Source organism: Macrobrachium rosenbergii, chromosome 12, assembly GCF_040412425.1.
Source record: "Macrobrachium rosenbergii isolate ZJJX-2024 chromosome 12, ASM4041242v1, whole genome shotgun sequence".
NCBI classification, from domain to species: Eukaryota; Metazoa; Arthropoda; class Malacostraca; order Decapoda; family Palaemonidae; genus Macrobrachium; species Macrobrachium rosenbergii.
The window spans coordinates 117,063,687-117,090,417 of record NC_089752.1 but is presented as its reverse complement, the minus strand read 5'-3'; the positions used below and the strand labels follow the sequence as shown (position 1 = coordinate 117,090,417).

The window sequence follows — 26,731 nt, the reverse complement described above, 5'->3', positions numbered from 1 at the left end:
AGTTGTGCTGACTTTCTCACAACCACTGCAAAGGATAAAAGGCTTCTTGCAGCAGCAAGGAGCAACACAAAATATTCATGGAAAAAGTAGGAAACCTGGGAATGACCGATATCCAAAGTCTATTTCCCTGATTCACTGAAAATTTGTATGATGTTACTTTTCAATGGCTATTGTAGTTTAGCAGTGGAAATAAATCCTGCATTTTATTTTGTATAGTTCTGAAGGAATAAAATAAACTTGGTGGTATACATACATATATATATTATTTCATTGTCTAAACTTGATGGTATACATATATATATTATTTCATTGTCTATGTCACAGCATGTCATTTACTTTTGAATTTAGACTATGTAGCTACAAACAACCAACTGGCTTGCCCATAGTCAGTCCTTTTCTCTCCTTGCTAGAGAGAAGGTAGGAAATGCATGTTTATCCAAACAAAACTGGATTATAGACAGGAAACTCAGCCATGCAGCCATGCAGATCACCAGCATGCATGCCAGTCCAGCTCATGATGGCGTGTTCACTCTAGTGGACAGAAAACAGGAAGGTAGGAAGCCAGTCCCGCCCATGCCTTCTCCCTGTGGCCACACACCTTAGGCAAGACGCAACCTGTCCTTAAGAGCTGGGTAAACTACATGACTTGTTGAGCATCCACCAAGGATCCAAGGACTCATAAGCAATAACCCAAGGTAAAAGGATAAGAATGTGAACTGCACAATTACTTAATATCCAAGTACCAGATTGATGGGTTCTTCCTGAATACCGTACATTGATGGATGACTGTGGCCCCTAGAGATGTTGCCTCAAATGCACTGATGACCGCCACGAAATTGCAGGGTATATTCGTAAGGTCATTCCCCTATGCACAGAAATGATTCCTTTGCCTATGGTCAACACCCCAAGGTAAGAGGATATGAAAGTGAATTCCACAAAGACATTCTATCCTAGTACTCAGGCTACATGTCCTTGCTGAATGTGACAGACATATGGATGACTTTGCCTTCTAGAGATCCCACCCAAAACATAATGATGTCCAGTACGAAGTTCCACGGTATGCTCGGTTGATCAGTTCCCTAGCTAGAGAAAAGATCCCTTTGCCAACATTTCTCGGGCAGCTCAAAGCTATGGGTAGAAAGACTAGATCACGGGGGTAACACAAAAGCCATACTGTCTTTGTGCCACAGGACCATCGAAGGAAAATGACCAATTTAACTGATCACCTTCGAATAAGCAGATCAGAACAGAGCCAACAATAGGAAATCAAGAGAAGAAAGAATATGATCAAAAGATCAACCATCCTATCCCATGATTTCATCAAAAAGTACTGACATATCATCCATCTCACTTTTGATTCCTTGTTGACCATCGTACCGAAAGTACTTCTGTCTGTCCGAGTACTACCACTGTCGCAGACCTGACATGGAAGTACATAAGGACCTTTGGGGACCATGTTCATATCGTGCAAGACTTGCAAGACAGATTGAAATACTGATGAAATAAATACTGTAACTAGTACTGTACTTCAAGTTTAAATAGCAATAAAACAATTTAGACAAACCAGAAAAATTTTGAACTAGGTAATCGAACATCACGGTACCTGGACAGTATGTATCAGCAATATTGGAGGAAGGAAAAACTCCTTTCATCACTTTTGTCTAAAAAGCATTGTCATACAAAAGGAACTGCTTCAAGTGCTCCTATACAACACACCACAGACTTTACTACGGGCACTTATGCAGCACTTGGCTACAGCTGCAGTTTCTTCCTTTTCACTTTTCATCCATTCCCTTTTGTTACCTTATTCTTTCATGCATCAGTGTTTCAACCCTCACTCAAGAACAATTCAATTTGGTTACCCCTATGGGGAATAAAAACTGGGATCATTGGTCTACCTCAACTGCTTTATGATATTAACAATGATTTACAGACTGCATATCAACATTAAGCAAAAGGCATTACCTTACTACAGATCAAGCATCGCTGCCTCGTACTAAAGTATGAAATGAACACAGCTACGAAAATTGCTCTATAACTGAGAGTTGTTGTTCAATAACCAATCTGTGTTATTTATTAACTTGAACAACCAGGAGAAAATTGCCCCACCTGGGGCATATCTCATTTACTCTGAGAGTATCCTAAGTTGTATTTCAACAGAGGTCTTTCACATTCACAACTGACCCCTAATCCCCTTTACTTGCCAAGAGCAACCAGATTTGCCGAACAGCAGAACCAACACGGTAAATGTGCCTCACTGTCGAACTTCTCAATTCCAGAGGTCCTTTATTTCTCACACCATTGGGGTGTGGAACAGCCTCCCAGAGGATGTCGTGCAGATGGAACTCAGAAGTTCAAGCAAAAATGCAATGCATTACTATCGTAATACTACTATTCTTGCATTTTAATACATTTTTATCTGTTTGCCTATTTATTAATTTTTTTTTTAATAAGTGAGATCTTTCTGCATTTCCCTTTACTTCCTCTTACGTCTTCCTAATGAACACCATATTCTTTGGAAGCTTGAATTTCAAGTCAATGGCCCCTGTGGTGGGCTTGTTCCATATGAATAGGTTTCATCTACTGAAGAATAATAATAATCTCATCTTTAAGGCTGACAGCCTGATTCTGTTTACGACTGGACAAAACACTTGGTTATCTAGACCTCTTGGCTCTCTATCGATATCATTAGTCATCACAATACCAAGTGGATGGTGAAAAGACCCAATTGTTTTCAATTTCCAGTCCAGAAATTCAAGTTCAGGCTCGGTCTCGCAAATTTCCTGATCAAGACTTCCTGATAATGAAGGCTCACCCATAAGTGAACAGGGCCTTAAAGACAGAATGCAATATCTGAACAAAACTCAGTAATTTTACAAAAATTAGTTTAAATTGTTTCAAGACATACTTTCCTTACCTACTTAAGACCTTGAACGGCTGCGTCTCTTAAAAGCTGGAGACTCGCTACGGCGCCGATAGTCATCATATCTACGAAAGAAAATGTAAGTTTTAGAATTTTCTTCAAACTAAATGATCAAAAACAGCAACAGTATTTTCTTAATACTGTAAAAGCTTTAAACAACTACTTGGAAAAATAATTCCAATGTTTTTAGTTTTGATGACATTATAAGACAAAACACAAAAAAAATAAATAATATAAACTACCAAAAATATACAAGAAAACATCAGGACTAAAGAAGGCAAGAGAGAACCAATTTAAAAGCAGAATAAAAACTGCCAAACTGTAATCTTCTGACATAGCAAGATTTTAGACCATATACATATTTACATTCCTAGCTCTCTGTAAAGGGAATCATCAAGTGTCCTGCACGACACATTGTACAGTTCTTTTTAGTGTTCCCCCCTGCCTCTTTCCTTTACATGTTTCCTTCCGTCCCTCCATCCCAACTATAGCTGTCCTACTTCCAAAACTTTACCTTGCACTAACTATCGCCTTTTCGGTGGTAGTAAATATATCTATAATAATATGACTACATTGTAGTTACACATCTATTTTACACAAGACCAACCTTTACAGACTTCTCATACTGAAACTCATTAAGATGGGAAAAAAGGAGAGAGAGAGAGAAAAAAAAAGCAAGAGTAAGGACCTTAGCCCAAGTAACTTGTGATGTATTCTTTAATATACAAGACAGGCAAAACAAACCTCCTTCATGCACCCGTTCTAAGAACTAAAAGCAAAAATTGAAAAATTCAATACAGTAATTACAAGTGCAAATCCCACAACAGACAGAGGTGAACAAATTTATTGTATTGAAGTAAAATAAGTGTATCTAAAAGGCACTCAATGCACACCACCACTAATGCCAAACCCCTATGAGCCCATTTTGTCATTCGATTAACCTGGTTATCAGTCGCAGTCCACATTCTTAAGAAAACTTACAAGTTCAGAGGATATGTAACTTTCATCTAAGTTCACTGTCAGATGTAATTATTAAAATTTTATAAAGATCCACCGAGATGATGTTAAATCTACAGTCAAGGTGCATAGGGTTTAAATTTCTATAAGTTGGAACCGAAAAAGTAAAAAAAAATTCCTCGATCTGCATCCTAGTCAACCGATTTAAATAAAAGAAAAAAAAAACCTTCAATTCTCCCTTGGCCCACAGCTCATCCCTCAAATAACTTCATTACGTTCAATCTAAAAACTATATAAATAATCTCGCCTTTACGCAATGTCTTGCTATGAACTAAGGAATCAGGTGCACATTTTGGAGTCAAAAGTGCTCGACCATACACAAGTAATCAACTGGCTATGATCACACACCTTCAACCAAAGCAGTAAGCAAAGCTCTACAAACTTAACAACAAATGACAAAGGGTCAGCTATGTATCACTACTGATCAGTCTGTTGTACCCAATAGGACCAGTGTGTGATGAGCTGAATAGTGTGCCCACTGGTTAAGAGATGTGATTTTCTGGGGGGAAATAGGAGGGCCTAGAGAAGAGAAACTGTCACATATTTATCACTGTTCAGGATGAAGGTTGAATCACCCTTATAAGTTGATCGCGGCCTTGTAATTTGCTGCTGCACCCAGTCCTCCTGCAGTCTCACAGCCAGAAATGGTACTTTCACCTGCTTTGATGTCTGCATTTAGAGCTCCTGCTCCTGTGGGTTTGGTGCCTCCTGCTTCGACTTCCCGTTCGCATGAAGCCCTTTGCTTATCCATCTGGTTCTGAGTACTGCCTTGTTTCTTGTCAATTTGACTGTTCCACACAACTACAAAGCTTGACTGTTCCCATGAACTCCATGGATTCAGCCAGTCTTGCTTACATATTTGACCCTATGTCCTCAACTTCATAGATGATCCTGGCATCAACTGACCCACCTACCCTTGAGTCAACTAGCATGTGTATCCAGCTGCCATGGCTTCCCATGTCACTGGGGGCATTGAACTCTTTGCTGATTTCTAATACATCAGTCTTCTCAGCTGACCCTGTCTCAGCTACAGGATTACTGACTGCCTCCATGTCAGCTTTAGCTTAAGTGCTCTCATCTGCAGAGGATTCCTTGCAGTCTTTCTCTGGTGTTCCTTTGGTGCTCCACAAGAGTTATCAACTACCATCCCTCAATGTGAGTCTACTCTCACCATTTTGTCCGACTGCCTTCGGCTCCTAGCACACCAATCCAACCAAGAGGCAAATTCTAAACAATATAGTAGCCCCCTTGTGTGCCATCCCTGGAGATACTTCTGAATTACAGCTGGCTCTTCTTGACCCAAAAGCCTTCAGGAACATGGAGGCTGATTGTAGATCTCGGGTAGTTCTACAAGTTTCTCCAAATGAACTCCTTTTTGAATGTTGATGGTGGAGTTTCTCTGCTGGGGGGGAATTTTTGTTTTGAAAGATCTGAGGAACATACACTTCCACATCTCAATTTACCCCTGCCCACCCCATGAAGTAAACGTGCTTTGTTTGGCAAGGTTGTGTGCTCCAGTTCTGGGCCCTTTGCTAATAACTGTGTACTGCCCAGGGTCTTCACCAGTACCTACTAAGGTTGCTGCCTTGTTTTGGCCTTTTCAAGGAAGGAGTTCAAGAGAGACTTAAGTGTTGGGTCCTAACCCAACAGCTCAACTATTAAAAGTTGGATCTATCAATATTCACATGGACAGTCCACTAAGAGAAGCTCATGGACATTATCACAACATTGGTCATCCATGGTGAGATTTCAATGCTTCCAGGAGACCATCAATAAGTTTCTTAGCCATCCTCATCCAAAAGCCAAGTTTTCACAGGTTTAAACTTGGGACCTGGTGTCCCTGAAGAAGTTATTTCCTCACAGTTACTTCTGAATTCACTCTCTCCCAATACAGTTGGCTTTCCTGTTGAGAGGAAGCCTTTACTTCTCCATGCAATATGATCCCGACCACAGAGTAAATTCGTTGTCTGTGATGGGACTGTCAAAAACTGCTGAAAGAGTGCCAATGGTGCCAAGAAATCCCTACCTCCTGATGTTTCCCAATGCCTTAACCACAAAAGGGGAAACCATTTGTTACTCAAGTGAAAGGGGTTTGTTTGAGGGAGAAGAGCAACAAGCACTTGAACTGCATAAGGTTTCAGGCAGTCCACTTAGACCTCCGAGCATTTGAGACCACCTTGTAAAGAGTCAAGCTGCTAAGCTGGGACCACAGCTGACAAAACTACCAAGCAAGGCAGAACAAAGTCTCTCTGCTTGCTTGCTGTCTACAGTTATCTTCCCATATGCAGACAGGCACTAGGTCTCAAATGTGCTTCAATTTAAGAAAGGAGTTTACACCTTAATAGTACATGCTCCCAATAAGGCTTATCTCTACATAAATGATACATTCTATTCAGTACGATTAGTAAATCTTGTGATATTTTGGTGGTTAAGACAGCATGATTTATACATTTAGTCAAAATTTCATTTCCAGAAAAACTTGCTTTTTAAAGTTTTAAGACATTCCTAATATATACCTATATAAACAGTTTAAAAAAAACCTGTTTCAAAAAGTCACAAATTTTTAATCAATTTGTATTTTTCCTAACATACAAACCTGAGGCCTTTACTTACGCATACCATTGGTAACTTCAATTATTCAAACACACATACACACCCACACACTGTACTCACAGATCTACAGTTACTTGCCATAAAAAAATATGTGAAACTGCTGTAATACTTTACTACTGATACAGAGCAAACAAACATCCAAGCCTATGTAATACAGTCTGAATACATAAGATGACAAAGTAAAAATCAGACCATTTACAATACCATCAAACAGTAACATTTGTAAACATGCAATACCCAGTTATTAACTAATAATAAATTGTGTTCCTTCCAGTCTTAGCATCTACCACTGAGCTAGCTACCATAGTCTTCATGCATGAACGTCAAACCAAATCTCAATACAACATGAGACCATCCAAACTTTTGTTTTCAGGTTCTTGGTTATTTATATATTTTTCTACGATCAAACTTTTTTACTTCATTTTTTGCTCTCTGACCAGACTTTTCATACAAGAATATTTACACTGCAGTTTGAAGTTTGAAACTTATGTCATATACTTTCATAAACCTCAATCAAAAATTTGCACAATCATGTTCCCATGTTCTCAAGTCTTTAGTCTGTCAAAAAGAGAGCTGTTTCAATATGCATGTGTCACCTGGATCCTCTGGTATGTTGCAATCACCATCCCTCGTGTTCAAACTGTAAATGAGAGCAAGATTGATTCAAGGGCTGGAAGGCCAATATACCTTACATAACTGAGGGGTTTATTATTTTTTATCAAAACTCCATCAACAGCCATTTTGGCAAAAAGTTGGCATTGCCCCAGTGTCTTTGCACTTGCCTTGTAATACCCCGTAAAGAACACAGTGACTGAAATGAGTTAGAAACCAAGACTGGTAGCCTACAGGCTCAGTCATAGAAAAGTTTAATACCTGGGATAAAAAATTATATGCTTTTATCAGAAAGCCTCCCAAACTGGAGACTTGAACCGGATATGAGACGGCAGCTAATAACCTCAAAATCTACATCACTTGAAAGTCCTACAACTGAAAGGTGAAGACAAGTTATGATAAGTTGCAGATAAATTCCCCCCCAAGTAAAAACAGGGCCTGCCACAACTATTAAGCAAAAAAATATGAGGCCTAACCATTTTAACAGAAGCATTTCTTAAACAGACAGTAGTAAATGTAGGCTGTCACTATCAGGTACAGAAAACTCATCAGAGCATGTCAAACCCACTACACACATTCAACCACTGAACTCTCCTTGCATGGACTCCCTAGAGGACAAATCCAAATTATGCTTAAAGGCCAGAGAAGTACAGGCTCTGTAGGGAGACATTGCCTGCAGCCATCACACCTGAGATCTAGGGCCTTTATACATAAGCTTGGTAACCCTCATTAGACAGAGCAAGACATCCATTCACTTAGTCCTAACAGAAAACAAGGAAGCAAAGACAAACCTGGCCAATGGGGGAGAGGGGGAGGTAACCTCATAATTTGAAGGAACTGCAATTCTTAACAATGATTATGATTTTTATCTTTCTAAAGCCCAGATAAAGAGGGTTGGAGTCAGTAAGAGCATCTGCGTAAAACATATGCCAAAACAAATCGTGAAATGAGCCATTCTGTGAGTATTAGAAACAGTAGGATGTTTGCTAGAAGCAACCCACAGACAACCACAATAAGAGCAGGTGTGGCTAAGGAATTAAGCTCAACCCTTGAGACTTAGAACTTTGATCATATTCAGCATGACAGGGAGGGGACTTACAATTGCAGGTCTCATGAAAATTAGGAAAGCAGATGTGTTTTGTGTGCAGTAGACTCTTTGGAAGGGTAAAAGTAAAGGAACTAAATGGTTAGACTTCCATACAGCGGTCCAAGTGGGGACATTAGGAAATGGCATTGGTACTGTTGTCTTAAGAAATTAAAAATGGTATTACTGAGGTTCACAGGAAGAGTGAAAGGATAATGAAGGCAAGGCTACATAAGAGGAATTGCACACTGAGCACTAAATTTGCATACCCGTCAAACAGGATGTACTGAAGAGAAAGAATAGTTTCTATATGGACTTACATGAGGAAATGGAATCAGTTTAAATGGACAAAAGACCCATTTTTAGAGAGGACCTAAAGGGTACATCAGTCAGAGCACTGATGCTATGATCAACATCCTTGGAAGGCATGGCTACAACCAACGAAACAGATAGGGAAAATGGATAATGAACTTTGCAACATCATTTGACATGAGAATAACAAACCCCTTCTTTTATAGGTACCAACATCATCTGATCATGTACAAAAGTGGTGCAAGAGGTTGTCAAACTGACTGCATCTTACTCAGAGAACATTCAGTGGAACTGCACAAAACTGGTTGGAAGTTACAGACTTGCAACTGAGATTAAAAGAAGGAAATAGGAGGAGAAATGCACGGGCCCAAGAAAATCAAGTGATGCAGGTTATGAGAGCCCAAACTTGGAAGACTCCAGAGAAAGGGTAATGGAACTGATTGTTCACGAGATATATATCACCAAAGAATAGTGGAACTAGACCATTGATATCATATTAAGACAGGAATTGGAAAATACTGGAAAATAGGAAACTTAGCAGTTTAATAAGGAAGTACAACATATAAGAAGGAAGTAGAGTAACAGGAAGAGATTGAAGGGCACAAGATAATCTACCAGATGAGGAACAGGGTAACGAAGCAGATAGCATCAAAAGCCAAGGCTATAGCACATGATCAGTTGTATCAAGCTTTACAAAATGAATGAAGGCAAAGGGAAGATTTTCCGGCTAGCCAGAGAAAGAAACGAAAGCAACGAGGGTACGACAAACGGAAAGCAAATCAAAGGAGCGGATGGAAAAGTGCTGAGGAAAGAGGAGGAACATCACAGATAGATGGAAGGAATATTTTGAAATACTAACAAATAAAGAAGAGAAAAAAAATTCATACAGGGAGATGAAGTTTAAATTTTGGAATGATTAAGGAAATGAGAGGAGCTAAATATTTATGATTAATTAAATTTAGGCTGGCAATCCAAGCACCGCGGCACTTTCAGCCATTCACTGCTTTAGACAGTGAATTGAGGGAGTCAGAGTGGCTGGAAAGCAAGATAAAGATTAAGAGAACAAGGAAATAAAGAAGTACAAGGACCTAATGGGGACCTAATGATAGAACTGGGAGTGCATCCAGGGAACAAATAGTTCCCTAACAGTTAAGGTAGAAAGTGCACAAGACAAGCAGTCGAGGTAACTCATTTCATGTCTAACCCCATAAATGGAATAGCTATTAAAACATTATCATGATGATGAATTACAGAGGGCAACACATAACTAGAGCACTAATTCAACATGAAAAAAAAAAAAAAAAAATACAATGAAAAACTTCCCACACATAACAGAAGAGCATTACCATTAGGAAGGTTAGCCCAGAAAAATATATGGTAAACAAAAAGCAAATTACAAGTCGCCTAAAATTAACCAGTTCTCAAGTAAAAAGTGTACGTGAAAGAACACGGGGAGAGGAATCATTTCACCTCCAATTCCATCAACAGAACAGCTGATATCAAAACATTTATAATAACGATGAATTACAGGAGGCAACATATATATAATTAGCAGAATAATTTAGAACAAGAAAGATACAATGATAAACCTCCCTAGATAAAATGACAGTGTTAACATTTAGAAGGTAATGCCCAAATAAAAAATGGGTAAATCAAAAGTAAATAGAAAGCAAAGTACCAGTCACCCAAATTAACCAGTTCTCAAAACAAAGCAAAGATACAAAACACAACAGACTTACTCTTCATTACAGTACAGTGCACAAGATAGGAAAAAGTGGTTAGCACAAACAAAACCTCACATCAGAACACTAACTAGTTGAAGACTAGTAAGCTAGTTGGCGGAAGACTTGCTTCAAAAGTACTGAAATGGAAATATTTGAAACTATGCCCAACAAATTCTCAAATGAAGCAAACACTGTAAAAGGAGCTAAATTTTACGGGTGATGAAAAGGGAGTTACTAATCAAAAGTTTTACAAAGCCGGTGCTCCAAGACAATGATACTAACAAATAGTAGGTACCTGCTTCATGAAGAATTCACTTAAGTGAAAGCATTAAAGTGAAATGGGGCTGAAATGAATGACGCTGACATGAAGAAAAATTAAAAATGCACAAAAGAATGACTGATGCTGGAGACTTCTTACATGTGGTCTAGGCATGCTTAGTGGGGCCTCGTCAATTTGTGATCAGTGCAAGGTGTTAAAACTGGAGAGCCACTGCATGGGACCATGACACTGATTTAATGAGTTTATAATGAACTAAAATATTAGGTATTGGAAAAGCATTTCTGCTGCAGAGCAAACATCTGGGGAAAGAAAAAGTAGACAACAGCTCTCACAGGTTTACCAAAAGTCAGGACGCTGATTGAGACATCTGAGAGGCCAGGTGGCACATGCGCAAAAACAAAAAATCAATAATCTCTCTAAGTATTTCACAAATATTTCATCATACCCAAAGATGGAGTGTTCCTAAACAATGTTCATTACAAGATAACAGATGTTTTATATATATGTTGGTTTTCATCAAACCAAACCAAATGCAGTATGTACTGAACTTTCAAAATTTACAATGAGCTGCTAAAACAATAAAACAGGGCAAACTAATGAAACAGTACAGTATACAAATTCAAAAGGTGATATTACCTTGGAGATCCACGACGTGCACCTCTGAAAAGATAATTAGTAACTTCTATTAGTTAAAAAAAATCATTCTTTTCTCATTCTTCTACTTTTCAATTATCCTACACCAGAACAAAACTGAATTTGTATAAACACTAATGCTATTAATGAGAAAGCATAAAAAAATTCTCTATGACTAATTAATAACCAAGTTCCCTAATTACTTCTTTGCAGTTCAAAACCAAGAATTCCAACCTTACTAATCTTTCATGGTAAAACCACAAAACTCTCACGGCTTCCTAGATAAATTCAACGGTCTTCAAATGTGAGATGTGGTCTTGAGGAATATTATGCATAAAGGCATTTTTTCAGCTCTTTAAAAAGTATCATAAAAAATCAACACACCACTAAAACATTTTGCTGTTCCTAGATTGATCTAATTCATAAAAAAAATAGGTTAAGGTCACAAAGGCATTTTGTTCCTTTTCAAGAATTGCAACTAAAACTTTTTCTGTACTGTTGGTTTTGTTTAACAGCATTCTTGATCAATATGTCTATTTTCATTAAGAACATATTCAAAAGTTTTTCAAAGGTGCTGATAACAGAAAAAGAACATGGTTGTGAAATAAAATTTGTCACCAAGAAACAAGCACTTTCCAGACCCGTGACTTCTGCCAGTCTAATTCACAGAACACACCTGCTCCAACAAAAATCCATTAAAATTAACTCTGCATGCCACAAAAGCCTCCTAAATAACTAAGTTCCATTCCGTAAGGTAAAAATAAAAAGGGCAGTCAGCTGACAATACTATACAGTATTGCTCCAGTCATATTACCTGTGAGTAAACGTGAGCCCTTGCTTCTCTCATGATAGCCTTTAGTCAAATTTTGTCATCTTTCATTCCTCTCTTTGGTTTTGTGAGTATATTAGTATCCCTGATTAACAGACCTACTATTCAGATGCATCAGGAGTCCATACATAAGAATATTTTGTACTTATAGTATAAGGAATAATCTGATGAGCACACTGTATATAGCAGATACTGAAACAGACACACCAAACACTTGCCTATCTAACCCCGTAAACATGGGGGGTCTTTGTTCCCAGGGTTAGTGACCCATCATAACCTGCTCTCTCCATTTAGGATGTGTTGTCTGCCTGGTATCAAAATGTGTTTGTGGTTTTGCAAGTATATGTGGCTATTTTTAGTGGTTTAACAAGTATGCTTGGCTATTTTTACAGTGGTTTCGCAAGTGTATGTGGCTATTTTTCCAGAAGTATATCTATCCATACAAATATTGTATGAACAATTCCTTTACAAGACCAACAATCAAGTATCTTCCTACTTCAGCCGGGATAAAAGCCTTTGACTTATCAAATGCAAACTGCAGGGGCCCTCAAAATCTCTTAACCAACCCCTTCATAATATCCTTACCCCTCATCAACCCTCAGACATGTAAAAAAAAAAAAATAAATAAATAAATAAATAAATAAATAAAAACAAACGAACGAATGAATGAACAAATATCAAATATAAATTTCCATAATAACATTTATTTAGATACCTACTGCTAAAGATAGCTTATATCTCTGCACCGATGGCAAGTCAGCATTCAAACAAAAGATCGAATGGCTGAACCTGGTGACTGTCTAGTACACTTGTTCTCCACCAGGTTCTTCACATCTTTTAACTCTTGTCAGAATTCTCATTCTCCTTGACAACTCACTAAGTAGTGGGGAGGTTGGGCAGGGTCCGCTTCAACAGTAGGTGAGTATCCAAATAAATTTTATTACGAAAACTACAGATGAATCTTACTTACTGTTAAAGATAGCCGATTCCCACATTGAGATATAATATGGTGGGTACTGCAGCTAAAATAAATCAGCTCAGCGAACCAAGCTAAAACTTTCCTTGCATCAAACCCATAAAATTCTTACCCGATCTGGAATCCTTTCTGGATCTTACTGCTGCCAGAAGTTGGATTCCATTCAGGAAGCAAGGCTCTCGTCTGTGTGCAGTGAAGAGCAGCCCTGCGGAGAAAACCACTTCAATTCGGCAAGAACGAAAGAAAAGTGATGTGCACGGATCCCTGTGCCTGGATCCAAAAGCCCAACAAACGACAGTCAACTAAAATTAAATACGTTTATGATATAAAGTATGCTCTTATACAATGTGCATAAACCCTCATGCTCCCGAAAATATCAAAACCTGGGATTTTAAACAGAGACCCTAAAAGACTGCTCTTTCTCTGGTTCTGGAAAAAAACTACCCACTACCAGTAGAGGACTATGGGCTTCACCATTTTAAGACGCAATTGTGTACTTAAGGCAGCAAGCAGCAAAAACCAAACTCTACTTCTACTGTGCCGCATTAATCACATCCTCAAGCAACAAATTTGTTGTAAAACTAAATAAGTTGCAACTGCTCTTACGTTACGAAAGTGTACCTTCAATAAATGTAAAAGTTATGGAACTAGTTTCTCATGTAGTTAGTTAGTTATAAATGATTTGTTTAACCAGACCTCTGAACTCTTTTAGGGTTCTTCTCGGGCTGGGATGTGGTAACACAGAGAACATAGTGTTCTCTCACACAGGGCAAAGACATTCCAGGTTTTCTAAAACCAAAAAACAAAAGGTTACCATGCTTCTTCCACACCTGCCTGTTCTAAATAAATTTTAATTGCCCTAACAGCACAGAGCAGCGTTTCCTCTTCCTTCCACACCAAAGAGGTTAAATTTGGAATTCTTACATTTCTCAGAAAAACTTATCCTTAACATCTTTCTCAGCTTTAGGGCAAAAAAGGTAAAATACCTTTTCCTTTACAACAGCCTTAGGGAGAGTGCATATAATATAGTTACTCTTTTAACTTCCAAAAGTGCTAACAAAAAGCATGTTTCATAGTAAATACTGCAATGATACGGATTCCAGAGGCTCAAAAAGATCCACAGATAAAATTTTAGGACACCAACATCGTTAGGTGCTGATCAATACTGGGGGAAACCATGGAACCACAACCTTGAAAGTAGACAGTGAAAAATTAAATCTACGAAAGTGGAGAAACTTTGCTGTCTACACAGGTACGAGTGCTGAAAATGGCACCAGTATAATACACAAACTGATAAAAGGGCATGGTTGTTTCTCCATTTAAGGACAGAATCCGAGATAACTTTGAAAACCCCCTTATTGGGAGGAGACTGTTGAGCACCTCTCAAGGGATTGTCAGGGGTGCGGAAGTTAGTGGAACCGCATGGAACTCAGTAGTCCGAGTCTCTAGTTTTTCTTAACGGAAGAATACAAGAAAGATCTACTGAGAGATACAGAAATTTTGAAAACCATTACCTCTGAGGCTACTAGGGCTCTATAGGAGTCCTTGCGCATTCTTGTACTCAAAATTTATTCAATTCTTCCCTTAGAGCAGATTAAGGGGGAGGACGTGTGTCCAAATCAGGCCGAATTTGAAGAGATGCATCCACTGTTCAACATGCTAAAACAAAGTCCATATTTGAGCGCTTCTCCAATTCTACAGCTACTGCCAGACTCATGCATGTAACAACCACACGACCAGCAGAACTTGTCCTTACTGAATCCTCGACCATCAAATTCATTGCCCCTCCGCAGAGTGTTCATTTTCTACCCAAAGAAGCAGTCTTTCTGCTATGACCTATTTCTGACCAAGTGACCTATTTCTGACCAAGTGTTTACATTGCAGAATCTCTTCCATATAGCCAAGAGTTGAGCTCTTTACGATAAAACTACAGTACCAGGAATCTTCAAAAGTCTTTCCACCACCCGAATGTCTCTGTAAAGTTTACCAGGTGTAGTACTGACCATTCTAGGTGTAAGTCAGTGTCACAACAGTTGTCATAACTCTTTTGTTTTGTGTTATGAGATTTTCAGACTAAACATTTCACTGACTGAAATATCAAACTCTAAAGTAATTTGTATTTTTCCTTTTCATATGTGGAGTACCTGTTTAGCACTCTTTGGCTGCTACTGAATTTTCTCTTAAAAACAAAATCCTATTGGTAGGCCTATTGTCACGCATGACCTGAGACAGTCTGATCCCTCCACTGCGTTCGCAGCTGTGTCCACCTTCTCAATCGCTCAGGGTCGTCTCAAGTTTTAGAACTGTACTGTTTTTTTTCTGCGCATGCCCCAATGTGACTTACGTTATTGTCAGGTCATTAACCTGAATAGCATAGCCTTCTCCTTCAGCACCTTTTGTAATGCAGTACATTGTTTTTTTTTTTTCTGATTGGGGTTGTTGTATTTGTGTTGGAACAAATACGGTTTACATACAGTTTTAACTTCTTAATATGCTTCTCCCAACCAAAAGGGGACCGGACGGCAGAGCTAAAGAGGAAGTCTCAGTACCAACAAAACATTAGAAGAGGAAAAACCCATACATTGAGTAAGGAAAATTACAAACGAAGGACCTAGAGAAGAGGGAAAAATGACAGGTTTATGACCTGACCTATCTGCTTTAGCAATCTATCTGCTTCCCTTCTCTTCCTATTTAATGCACTTGAGCATAAAGTCCTTTGAAAATCCTTACATCCCCACATCTATTTTCAAAATCATACTTTATACCCCTGCAGCCATTACAATCAGTGTGTCTATCTACCTAATGATTCGACATCCTGTTACCACAGTAATCATTCCAACACAACCTGGCATTCTTAGCCTTGATTCCAGTGGAAGGCATCCTAGGAAAAATAAATGCACAGTAAATGTACAGTACTGAGAAAGCAACAGCCAGAACAATGAAATGCCAACAAGAGCCTTTACACACAGGCAAAAAGGATAATTCTGACAAAAGCTAAATCATTTGAAACAAACCTGGTAGAGAACAGGTGTACTAGACAGTCATCCAGGGTAAGCCTTTTCATGATGATCTGTTGTTTGATTGCAGATATAAGCTATCTTTAATAGTAGGGAAGATTCATTCCAAATAAATTTATTTAAGGGCACAAATTCTTTCGCCCTTCTTCTTTTCTCAATGAGATTCATTTACCTTAAACATTCTGTCATTCCTTTATCAATTTCTGTATCGGTTCCTTTACCGGATGCAATTGTGAACAATGAAAAACTTCATAACTAAGTCACATAATATTAGGCACATTAAAAATATTGTAATCTTACATTTTACAGACGAATCGTGTTGTATTTTTAAAATATAGCTTCAAATCAAACTCAGCAAACCTGCCTTGCATCATCAAGTTTCAATTTAAATTTATAACGTTACTTAATGCTTTTCTATTTCTTAGACAAATGTCAGCTTTTAACCCAAAAAAATTCACATTCAACCTTAGTGCTTATACTGTAGACCCTCTTTGGACCCCTAGGTATTCCCTGACCACTTGGGTAGTCACACTGACCCCCAGAGGTCAATATCAACCACTCTGGAGGGCCCTGCTCTAAAGATAAGTAGCAAATATAAAGGGGTCTTAACTTGGTATGTTTTTTAAAGCACTGAATTACAGTACATCAGCTGTGCAACAAATGTATCTAAATACTGGACATAAATTAGCCAAGATGTATGATGATAACGATCATACTCCAAATGAACAACGATTCATAAGGAATAAACCTAAGATATCATCAGCCTGGAACATAATTCTCAACAAACTAGATTATTCCAATATGAAATATAGATGAAAATGAATACAATTAATAAACTACCTACATGTAAAAACTGCAATGCAAGTAAGAAAACTATTATGGCACTAATTCATAACCATAAATATCAAAAATGATTACTCTAGTTTTCCAGAGAAAGGAAAGGCAGACTTCGGGTGTTATGCAGCACGGCAACTTGACATCTCTACAGAATGTGGATGCTGGTGCTCTACATAAGAAGCACCATATTACAGGCAGTCCCCAGTTAACGGCGGGCTCGGTTAATGACGATCCGGTTTTATGGGGCTTGTCTAGTGACAAAAATCGGCAATTTTTGGCGCCGAAAATCGCCGATTTCCGCTTATCGGTGCCAATAATTTGGTATTGGCGCCAGTACACACCTAACAGAGGCACCAATAACCGAAAATCGGCACTTTTCGGCGCCAATAATCCCGAAAATCGCCGGAAATTGCCGATATTCGGTCATCATCACACCCCCAGAACGGAACCCCTGCCGATAACCAAGGACTGCCTCTAGTTCTTTGGGTGCAACCAAAACTGGTACTACTGGATATATTGTGGAAGATGGCCAGTCAAGATAATTCTTAGGTCCACCACTGTACACTGCACACAATGTTCTCTACATTACAAGATATGCACAGATCTGCAAATCACGACTGGAGTAAAGGAAATTAGACCCCCACACTAGCAAACGGAGAAGAGGTAGGACGATGACCATGTGGAAGGAAAAAACCCACAAGGAGGTAACGCATTCCAGTTACCTTGGGGATAAATTGGATTGTGCAGCAGTCAGTGATAATGTAGAAAACTATTAGCAGCAGCCTCCTCTAATTCCTAGTTTAACCAGACCACAGGGGTTCACATTCTCAACTATCACAGACTGGGACAAACGGTTTATTCTTGAAGAAACACATTAGACTTTAATCACAGCAACTTGTTAAAAACTTAACAATGGGTAAACTAGAAATGTTGGATATTGACAAAAATTTCTCATGGTTTTGTTCCTCATACCAGATATACATCACTGGTTGGTTGAAAGTTGGAGCCACATATGATATGTTTGACCAAGAATGTTAATCTGCATTCTCTCTATTCAGGGATTGGGACACGTGGGTTACTCATCAAATACCAATGGACAGAGTGTGACTTATCCAAAGAATGGACTATTAACTTTTTGGGGTGAAGAGCACCAAAGCCAACATCTGATTTAATCTATTTTAATTTGTTATAGTCAAAATACTAAACCCCAAATATTTGAAATGCCTGCACATGGCCTGTAATACTCTACAGAGCTGATAAATTACCACCAAGAAAGATTTCAAAAGATTCTGAATATATTTAACTAAAAAAATCATGGCTAGAGTATACTGGGAAGCTCTCATCACAGATAAGGACACTGCCAAGAGATGTGGTGTCTAAAAGTTGGAAGCCAATGAGATCACAAAAATAAGAAATGATTAGGTATATGATACGGAAGGGGGAGCAGCAATTAAAATCAATACGAGTATTAGACATAGCACTAGTGACACAGGTAAGGCCAAGAAAATCACAATGGGTATGACTGTGTATTTTGGCCAGAGAGGAAATGCAATAAACCAGAGATAAACGTTCATAACGGAAAGCTCTCATTTCAGATTTGGAGATATGGTACCTTAAAGCTGGATGTCTACAAGACCACAAAAATAAGAGATGATTTGGACATGTGATATGAAAGAGTGAGCAACATTTAAATCAAAGAGAAATAGATACAGCAGTTGGGACACAGTAAGAAGACCCGGAAAATCGTAATGGGTATAGATGGGTATTGTGGCCACAGTGAAAATGCAATAAACCAGAACAGGTAAAAAGTTATTATGTCCAACCATGAATTAGTTACTGTCACTACTATGCTAACCTTTAAAACATTCTCTTTATATTAACACTGGTAGTATACTGATAAAGAACAATAAGCACATGAAGCAAAGGTTGTCGGTCTTCACCCAATCTCGGGCAGATAAACTTTACTGCTGAAGTACAAATACATCAAAGTTGCAACTCATGTCTGTCCTGGTGTCTAATGTCTTGTCACATTTCTCCTGTACTTAGGTACATTTACTATATAATAATGACTTACAAAAAAAAGAAAAAAGTAAACAGATGCATAAGGAACAATACAACCTTGAAAATTCTGCTACTGTCACTAGCCCTGTCAGCCGAGTACAGAGTTTATGTTAAACTTCCTTTAAATCACACAAACAATATAAAACTGAGTTTAAATTATAATGAGGTCTGTTGTGATAGCATATAAATATTAACAAGGACAATTATTCCTAGTGATTAACTAATCTGAACTTCCGACGTCGAAATAGTTTTTCTAGTCCATGATGTACTAAAAATAAAGCCCAAAGAAGTCTCCTGTGATACACAATTACACAACCATTCAGAATTCTGCTCTCACACCAAAGAATCTATGCTGACATGAGATCAGCAGCATGGCCTTAAATTGGAGTATTCTTTCACAGAGTTTACCCCACCACCTAAAACTACCATACACAATACTGCAGTCGACAAGTGTCTTTGTACCTTGGTGACCGGGAGCGGGAACGTCGTGGAGAACGAGAGCGAGATCGACCACGACCACCGTAACGCCTGGGCGAGCGCGACCTGAAATGACATCAACTATATAGTTATTCTACAATACAAGCTGTTATTTGTTCCTGAATGTGAACACTTCCTTGAGACAGGAACACTCCCAAGGGGAGAATTACATTAACTAACAAAATTTTAACTTTGAAAATACTGTACTAATCTTTTTCCAAAAGTCCTGTGCCATGGAGAGTGACCGGCTGCACAGAATGAAATTAAAAAAGTAAAAAAAAAATAATTAAAAAAAGGCCACAAACTGTCCAGCCCTTTTCCCCAAACCACCTGGGTAAACACTCATGATCCTGTTAACGATTCTCTCAAGTGCTTTTAAAAAGACAAAAGTACAACAAATGATCCTTCTCTATAGGGTAGACAATCACTCCTCAAGGTGTAGTCCTTCATGAAAGGACTCATACCTATGCTTGACTGCTAATCACAAACAGACCATCTGTGATTATTGATCAAGTAGTCAAATACTGAGTAGTGTACCGTCACAGCTGAGCAGTAGTAATGATGATGTCGAAGCGCGATGATTGTAAGAAAGTGGAGCGAGCGTTGAAGGGTCATAAACCCAAGATGGTGGGTGGGGGGGCAGGCCTGACGGTGCGCAGGCAGCGGGCGGACGGGCGTTGGGCGGAGGGTAGTAGACGTAGACGAGCGGGGAGAAGAGGACACGTGAAGCGCTTTAAGGGCTGCCCGGGTGCCACGAGGTGCCGCGCCGCAGGAGGGTCATCAGGCAACGTGAGGCGCACCACCACCGCTGCCAGGCTTCGGCTGAGCAGGGTCCAACATCTCATCCAATACTGGCATACATAAACGGCTTCACCAAATGGATAATAATGCTCCACATTATTCTTGCCAATAACCCTGGTTGCATTATTATCAATGGTAAAACCTCTTGGTAAATGATGGAGAAAATACCAAGCTGATACACCAGTGGAGGATCAGGTGATGGTTGGCAGAAACCATGACACTGCAAGGTTACCACCTTCCCAAATACCCAATACTGGAAGCCTACAGAATATGATGGCTGATGCAGATGCTAGCAGTGGTGGTGGTGGTGGTGGAAGTACTTGTGGTGGTAGTAGTAGTGGTGGTGGTGGTGGTGGTTGTGGTGGTGGTGGTGTGGTAGCAACAGTAGGAGGAGTAGATGGTGGTGGTGGAACAAGAAGTAATTTGGGCGAGATAGTCCTGTAATGGGCCACACACCACAATTAACAAAAATCTTCCAATAAAATTTTCTAGCTCAAGAGTTAATTGGATGACAATATAATCAATCAGATTTGAAAATTAGGTCAGAAAATGAAGTGCATTAAAGACTTAAAAATGAGCGAAACAAAAATTCAAATCAAAGAGTTTCAAAACCTAAATGAAAAACAAACAAAAATTACTTAACGCTCTACATGAATTGAGAGTAGGCCTAAAAAGATTACTAATGCCACAAACATCACTGGGAGCATTCATCAACTTCCTGAACTTGCATTATAACTTAATTTACCAGGTGTGACTTCACGCCCAAGTCCAACCCCCAGCAAAGACCCACGCCCTCCACACATACAGTACAAGATTCATCCATTACCCACAAACCTTAATCCAAGAGTCAGGAAAACAGGGTTGGCATCCAAATTCGTTCTCTGTAATTTTTTATGCTGAGCTTATAACATATAACCTCAAATAAAATTAATCTATTAAATATATAATCATGACTAACAGCTGATTAAAGAAAAAGGTATATACAATAATTTTTATATTCACATTAACACAAACTAATCATAAAGCAAACATTAACATCTATAACTAATGCTAAACACATGGACTTCATTTTTGCCACCTAAGCACCTAGCCATGACAACTATATGCTTTTTGGACAGTGCCCCTAGTGACACCCCAAAGGTGACGGCAAAACACCCCGACCTCACCTGGACCTTCGACCACCACCGCCGCGTCTGGGAGGGGAATGGAAACGGTCGCGTCGAGAACGGCCGGTCGACATCTCTACTTTGACTCTCACGCCGCACATCCGCCTGAAAGGGAGCGTGCTTGGGCTTAATCATTTCGTTGTATGTGGTTGTAAGTATTTCAGGAACTTACTTCAAATTAAAATCTACAAATAATTTTACACAGATACGACTTGAATTCACTTACGTTCCGTCTAGGGCTCTAACAGCATCCTCAGCGTCTCTTGGGTCTTCAAATTCTACGAACGCGAATCCTGGAGGGTTTCGAGCAACCCACACATTCACCAAAGGTCCATACTTTGAGAATGCAGATTCCAACTCATGTTTGGCATCAGTATTACCCAAATTACCGACATACACTTTGCAGTCAGTCCTCATGTTTCTGAAAGAGTTTAACCTATTACTTACAAATATACACGTACCACATTGAATATGGGTAGGTAATAATCCACTTTACCAAAAGGAGCACTGGATTTGACTAGACTGCATTAAATTAAAATAGAAGAGGGGTTTAAATATTCATGAACATTATATTTCATAACACAAACAAATATGGAAGCTGGGTCAAAAATTTGATGTTCACTTAACGAGGAGGCTCTGCTGAATTAATATAAGAATACTGAGTACTGTACGATTTAAACTTGTCTGTTATCCCTAAAATCTTTCCAGAAATTCTGAATTATATGCAAAACTATTTTGGTATAGTTACGATAGTTTTCAGTTTGAGTTGAAAGAAATGCATGGAAGCTGAATAAACTTTAATGTCTTGCATATGATCTTAAAGCTTCTTTCTCAAATCACAAAATCATCAGGAATTTTCATGCACCATACCATCAAATCTGAATCAAAGCACACTGATTGCAAGATTTCGTTTCTTACTGTGAGTAAATTAAATACAGTACTCTTATTTGACCATGACCAAACTTAGTAACAATAGCTCATTGCCTTTCACTTTATCATCTGCTAATGCATTCATCAATAAACATAAAACAATGGTGATGTAAGTAAACACTGATAAGTTGGCCATACTGTGTAAGGCCATGGCAGTTCTGCACCATTCCAGACTAGGCTGGTTTCCTCACAAGCCAGCATTTGTATAAGGAAATGCCATATCACATTTTGGCTCTTTACCACTATCAATTTACTTACAAAACTTCTATTGCCATTTGAAATGAACATGTGCATTTTAGGTAAAAGTTCTATTTCGTATATGGAACATCCATAAATTGCTGCATACTTTAGGCACGTTATATTCTGTACAAGAAACATCCATAAAATGCTATCCTGAGGGATCAAGTTTTCTTGGATGTAAGATGGCTGGTGAGTACTGAACTGTTCTTACCCCGGAAGTATCAAAAAAATTGTAAGAATACAGAACAAACATTTGAGATTTCATGCTATCAGTATATTAAATGCTTATTCCAATGCTCTTCAATGACTCATTAACTTTTCCAATCATCACAGCTTCAAGGCTTGGATAAAACTGAAGAGTTTAAACTACGATGCAAATTTCAACTTACAAAGCCTCTGAAGTATATGAACACAAATCACGATCTGAGTAAATGATATTCGGCTGTTGGTATTATTCCATCGTAATGTTGGTTAAAGCTAATACACCAACCCTTAACCAACATACATTATCTGACTACTTGATTCTAATGGTTAAGGAAGTTTTTTCGTTTTTTTTGTTTGACATACTTAACGTTAGGAGGCATCTGTGATCAGCAGGTCAGAGATTGGAGACAAGCCCAGTCAGCACTACGATGAACAACCAACTGTGAATTAATAATATAAATTACATGAAATTAGGTCATCAGTTTATCACCATGAAAAGACATAACCTGTACTTTCGAAAACATTTTATATTAGAGTACTGTACTGCAATGACAATTTACTGAATTCAGAAAACTTATACTGTACTAGCACAGCAAAAAATCACTCCTCAACAATGAAAAACACTAACAAATTCCAATTGTACTTTTTGTACAGAATTTTCACTGCACTTCTAGGAAGCGAAATTCTTTTAAATTGAATTGGAAAAAATTGACTTATTTTCCTCCTGCAACTACAATCAAGTTTATATATATCAATCAAATCCTTCAGCAACACAGATCTCTCATGCAATATGCTAAAATTATAATTAAACAAATACTTATTCAAACCCATTCCTCACAGAATAACCTTTAACTATGAGCAAGCCCATGTGCACAATGTAAGTTCCAAAATGGATGATTCCATCATGCATGCTCTGCCAATTTCAAGGAAGAAGAAGAAGAAGAAGAAGAAGAAGAAGAAGAAGAAGAAGAAGAAGAAGAAGAAGAAGAAGAAGAAGACGAAGAAGAAGAAGAAGATAAATGCAGGTCCAAAAGGAATGCTTTCATACTTTAATATTAAACTGAAATCTCCAAACATTGGCAAGCCCCCCCAACCAACACACTCTCTATATAGCAGGCACGCACGTACACGCCCACACACACACACATAAAATAAATGAGCTAGAGGCATATGCCAAACAATCAGGAGAAAAGCAGGGTATTGGCCGAGCATCCATAGTGGAACCATTCTCTTAAGAACTTTTGCTTCACGCACCTAGATGTGGCACTCACAGGTATGAATTTCATGATGAAAGGGTTTGCAATAATTTTACTCACAGGATCAGAAAGCTAATGTAATGGAAAACTAACATAGTTGCTGTGTACTTTTACTGAGAATATAAATTTCCATAATACAATTGATTACTTGGATACTTACCTACTGTTAAACATAGCCGTATCTTTGTGCTGACAAGAACATTTGCATTCAAAATGAAAAAGATTGCCTGGCTGACTTGGATGACTGTCCGGTTCACCTGTTCTGCACCAGGTGTTTGGAATGTTTTAGCTCTTTACAGAATTCTCCCTGACAGCCTACCAAATTGTGGGGAGGTTAGGTGGGGTCTACTTTAAAAGTAGGTAAGTATCCAAATAATAAATCTTATGAAAATTATTATTTGGGATGAATCTTACCTACTGTTATAAGACGGCTGATTCCCACATTGAGAGGGGGATAGTTAGTAAGTAGTGCAGCTAGACACAGTTCGTTCAGCTAATCAAGCTAAAGGTTTCTTGCATGAGACCCACAACATTCTTACCTAACCTGGAATCCTTTCTGGATATTACTTCTACCAGAGGGTGGATTCCATTCAGGAAGCAAAACTCTTACATGTGTGCAGCAAAGAGCAGCCTCGCAGAGAAAATGCTTCAATTCAGCCAGAATTAAACAGAAGCAGTTTGAAGGGAGCCCTATGACTGGATCCGAAAGCCCCACAAAGAGGTCAACTAAAAATGAATACAGTACCTTAATGATATAAAGGAAGGCTCCTACACCATGCAAGTACCTTCATGCTCCCTATAAAATCAAAACCTGGGATTTAAAGACCCAAAAAGACTGCTCTTTCTTCAGTTCAGGAAAGGAGTTTAACTGGTACCAGTATTAGACTAAGGGCTTTACCGTTTTCAGACAATTTCTGCGTACTTGAAGGTAGTGAGTGGCAAAAATTGAATTGCACTGCTACTGCCTTGCAATAATCACATCGCCAGGCAACAATTTCTTCACAGAACTAAAATAAAGTAGCATCCACTCTTACATTATAAATGTTTACCTTCAATACAGGTAAAAGGTCCGGAACTAATTTCTCATTGTGCAAGCCTTTTCAAATTCGTCACAGAAAACAACATTCTAGATTTCCTAACGCCACAAAACAAAAGATTAATTTTTAACCCATCTAATATATCTTATCTGCCTTAACAGGACGGAGAAATGCTTCCTCTTCACTCCTAATTATTAAACTTGGAATACTTACAGTTCACAGTAAGAATTTAGTCTTAACGTCATTAAAAAAAAAAAAAAAAATAAAATAAAATAACATAGCATCCCCTTTCTAACCGCCCTCCTTATAGTTGAATGCTCGCTACTAACTCCTCTTTTTAACTGCCATAAGCACTAACAAACAAGGAAAAAATGCGCCGAAGTTTCTTCGGCACAACTGAGTTTTCTGTAGCCGCTACAGCATATAATCAAGGCCACCGAAAATAGGTCTATCTTTAGGTGGTCTCGGTATAATGCTATATGACCACCAAGACTCAGTATAATGCTGTATGAACCACGGTCCGGTGGAGGCCTATCCTATATCGTTGCCAGACGCACGATTATGGCTAATTCTAGCCTTAAATAAAATAAAAACTACTGAGGCTAGAGGGCTGCAATTTGGTATGATTGATGATTGGAGGGTGGATGATCAACATATCAATTTGCAGCCTTCTAACCTTAGTAGTTTTTAAGATCTGAGGATGGACAGAAAAAATGCAAATAGAAAACAGTGCGGACAGAATAAAGTGCAGACGGACAAAGCCGGCACAATAGTTTTCTTTTACAGAAAACCAAAAGGGCAAGAGTTAAACCATTAAAAGTACACCTGGTGGAGAACAGGGTGAATTAGGGTCATCCAGGAACTTCGACAGCATTTTCTTTTGAATGCCGACCTGTCCGTCGGTGCCAAGACATAACTATCTTTTAACAGCAGGAAAGCTGTGTCCCAAACAAAATATCCTGTATAGTGACTTCAAAATTAAAAAAAGACTAATGGCATGTTAAAAATTTTGTTTAATCATTCAACCTACTCAAACCATACTATAGCATTTACATTAACCAAATTTGGTTTCTAGTTAGTAACACTGATTTTGCCCATAACCCACCATTTTACGGTGGCTGATGCATACATAAGCTATCATAACGTGATGGATTTGTACCAAAATACCTATTATGTTTTCAAAATTGCATGTGTTTTACCACAAACCATCACTTCCTGATAACCTACACGTACATCAACAGCTACCTCAAGGTGATGGGTCTGTTCACTCATTCAAAAATATTCTGCAACACTCTTCCATTTTTTTTTTTGTTACACACATGGAAATGCATTTTTCTCACTGCAAAATTATCAAATGTACAGAAAGCATTCAACCTTTACTCGTCAATATTGGCCAAAAAATATATACATATATTAAGAGAAATTCAAAAGACATCTTGAAAAATTTACTTTGGATTGGCATGAAGAAAAGTCAAGGAGACAATATAGTTCGAACCCAAAAATTAAGCATGCTTACAACCACATAATACCCCATACTTGTTGTCAAAGTTATAAGAGAAAGAAGTATGACAAAATTTTACCATTTGTATTCTTCCTAAGTATACAAACCAGAACTTTCTAAGTAGGAGTATCCTTTAGTGTATGCCTGAAATGGTCACTTAATTTGTTAACAATGGTGGTTAAGTTATGGTTATGATGGGCG

The 26,731-nt window shown here is 38.4% G+C and overlaps 1 protein-coding gene across 12 annotated transcripts in view; it reads right to left on the bottom strand.

The window, feature by feature from the left end:
• LOC136843951 (RNA-binding protein 1-like) overlaps nucleotides 1-26,731 on the bottom strand; it is a 41,599-nt gene that overhangs the window by 5,392 nt on the left and 9,476 nt on the right. Inside the window, exons 2-9 of one of the 12 annotated variants that reach the window (XR_010854746.1) lie at nucleotides 23,100-23,176; nucleotides 21,589-21,783; nucleotides 21,363-21,467; nucleotides 19,933-20,634; nucleotides 19,381-19,461; nucleotides 13,116-13,208; nucleotides 11,202-11,225; nucleotides 2,918-2,988 (exon numbers count right to left, since the gene is read on the bottom strand). Coding sequence is in view for 7 of the 12 variants with exons in the window: in XM_067112949.1 (XP_066969050.1) it covers nucleotides 2,918-2,988; nucleotides 7,150-7,193; nucleotides 11,202-11,225; nucleotides 13,116-13,208; nucleotides 19,381-19,461; nucleotides 21,363-21,467; nucleotides 21,589-21,783; nucleotides 23,100-23,116 (630 nt within the window). In the remaining 5 variants the exon portion in view is untranslated. Of the gene's footprint in view, nucleotides 1-2,917; nucleotides 2,989-7,149; nucleotides 7,194-11,201; nucleotides 11,226-13,115; nucleotides 13,209-19,380; nucleotides 19,462-19,932; nucleotides 20,635-21,362; nucleotides 21,468-21,588; nucleotides 21,784-23,099; nucleotides 23,177-26,731 lie in introns of those variants that run through there. The other 11 variants (XM_067112949.1, XR_010854745.1, XM_067112952.1 and 8 more) reach the window with 11 other exon arrangements.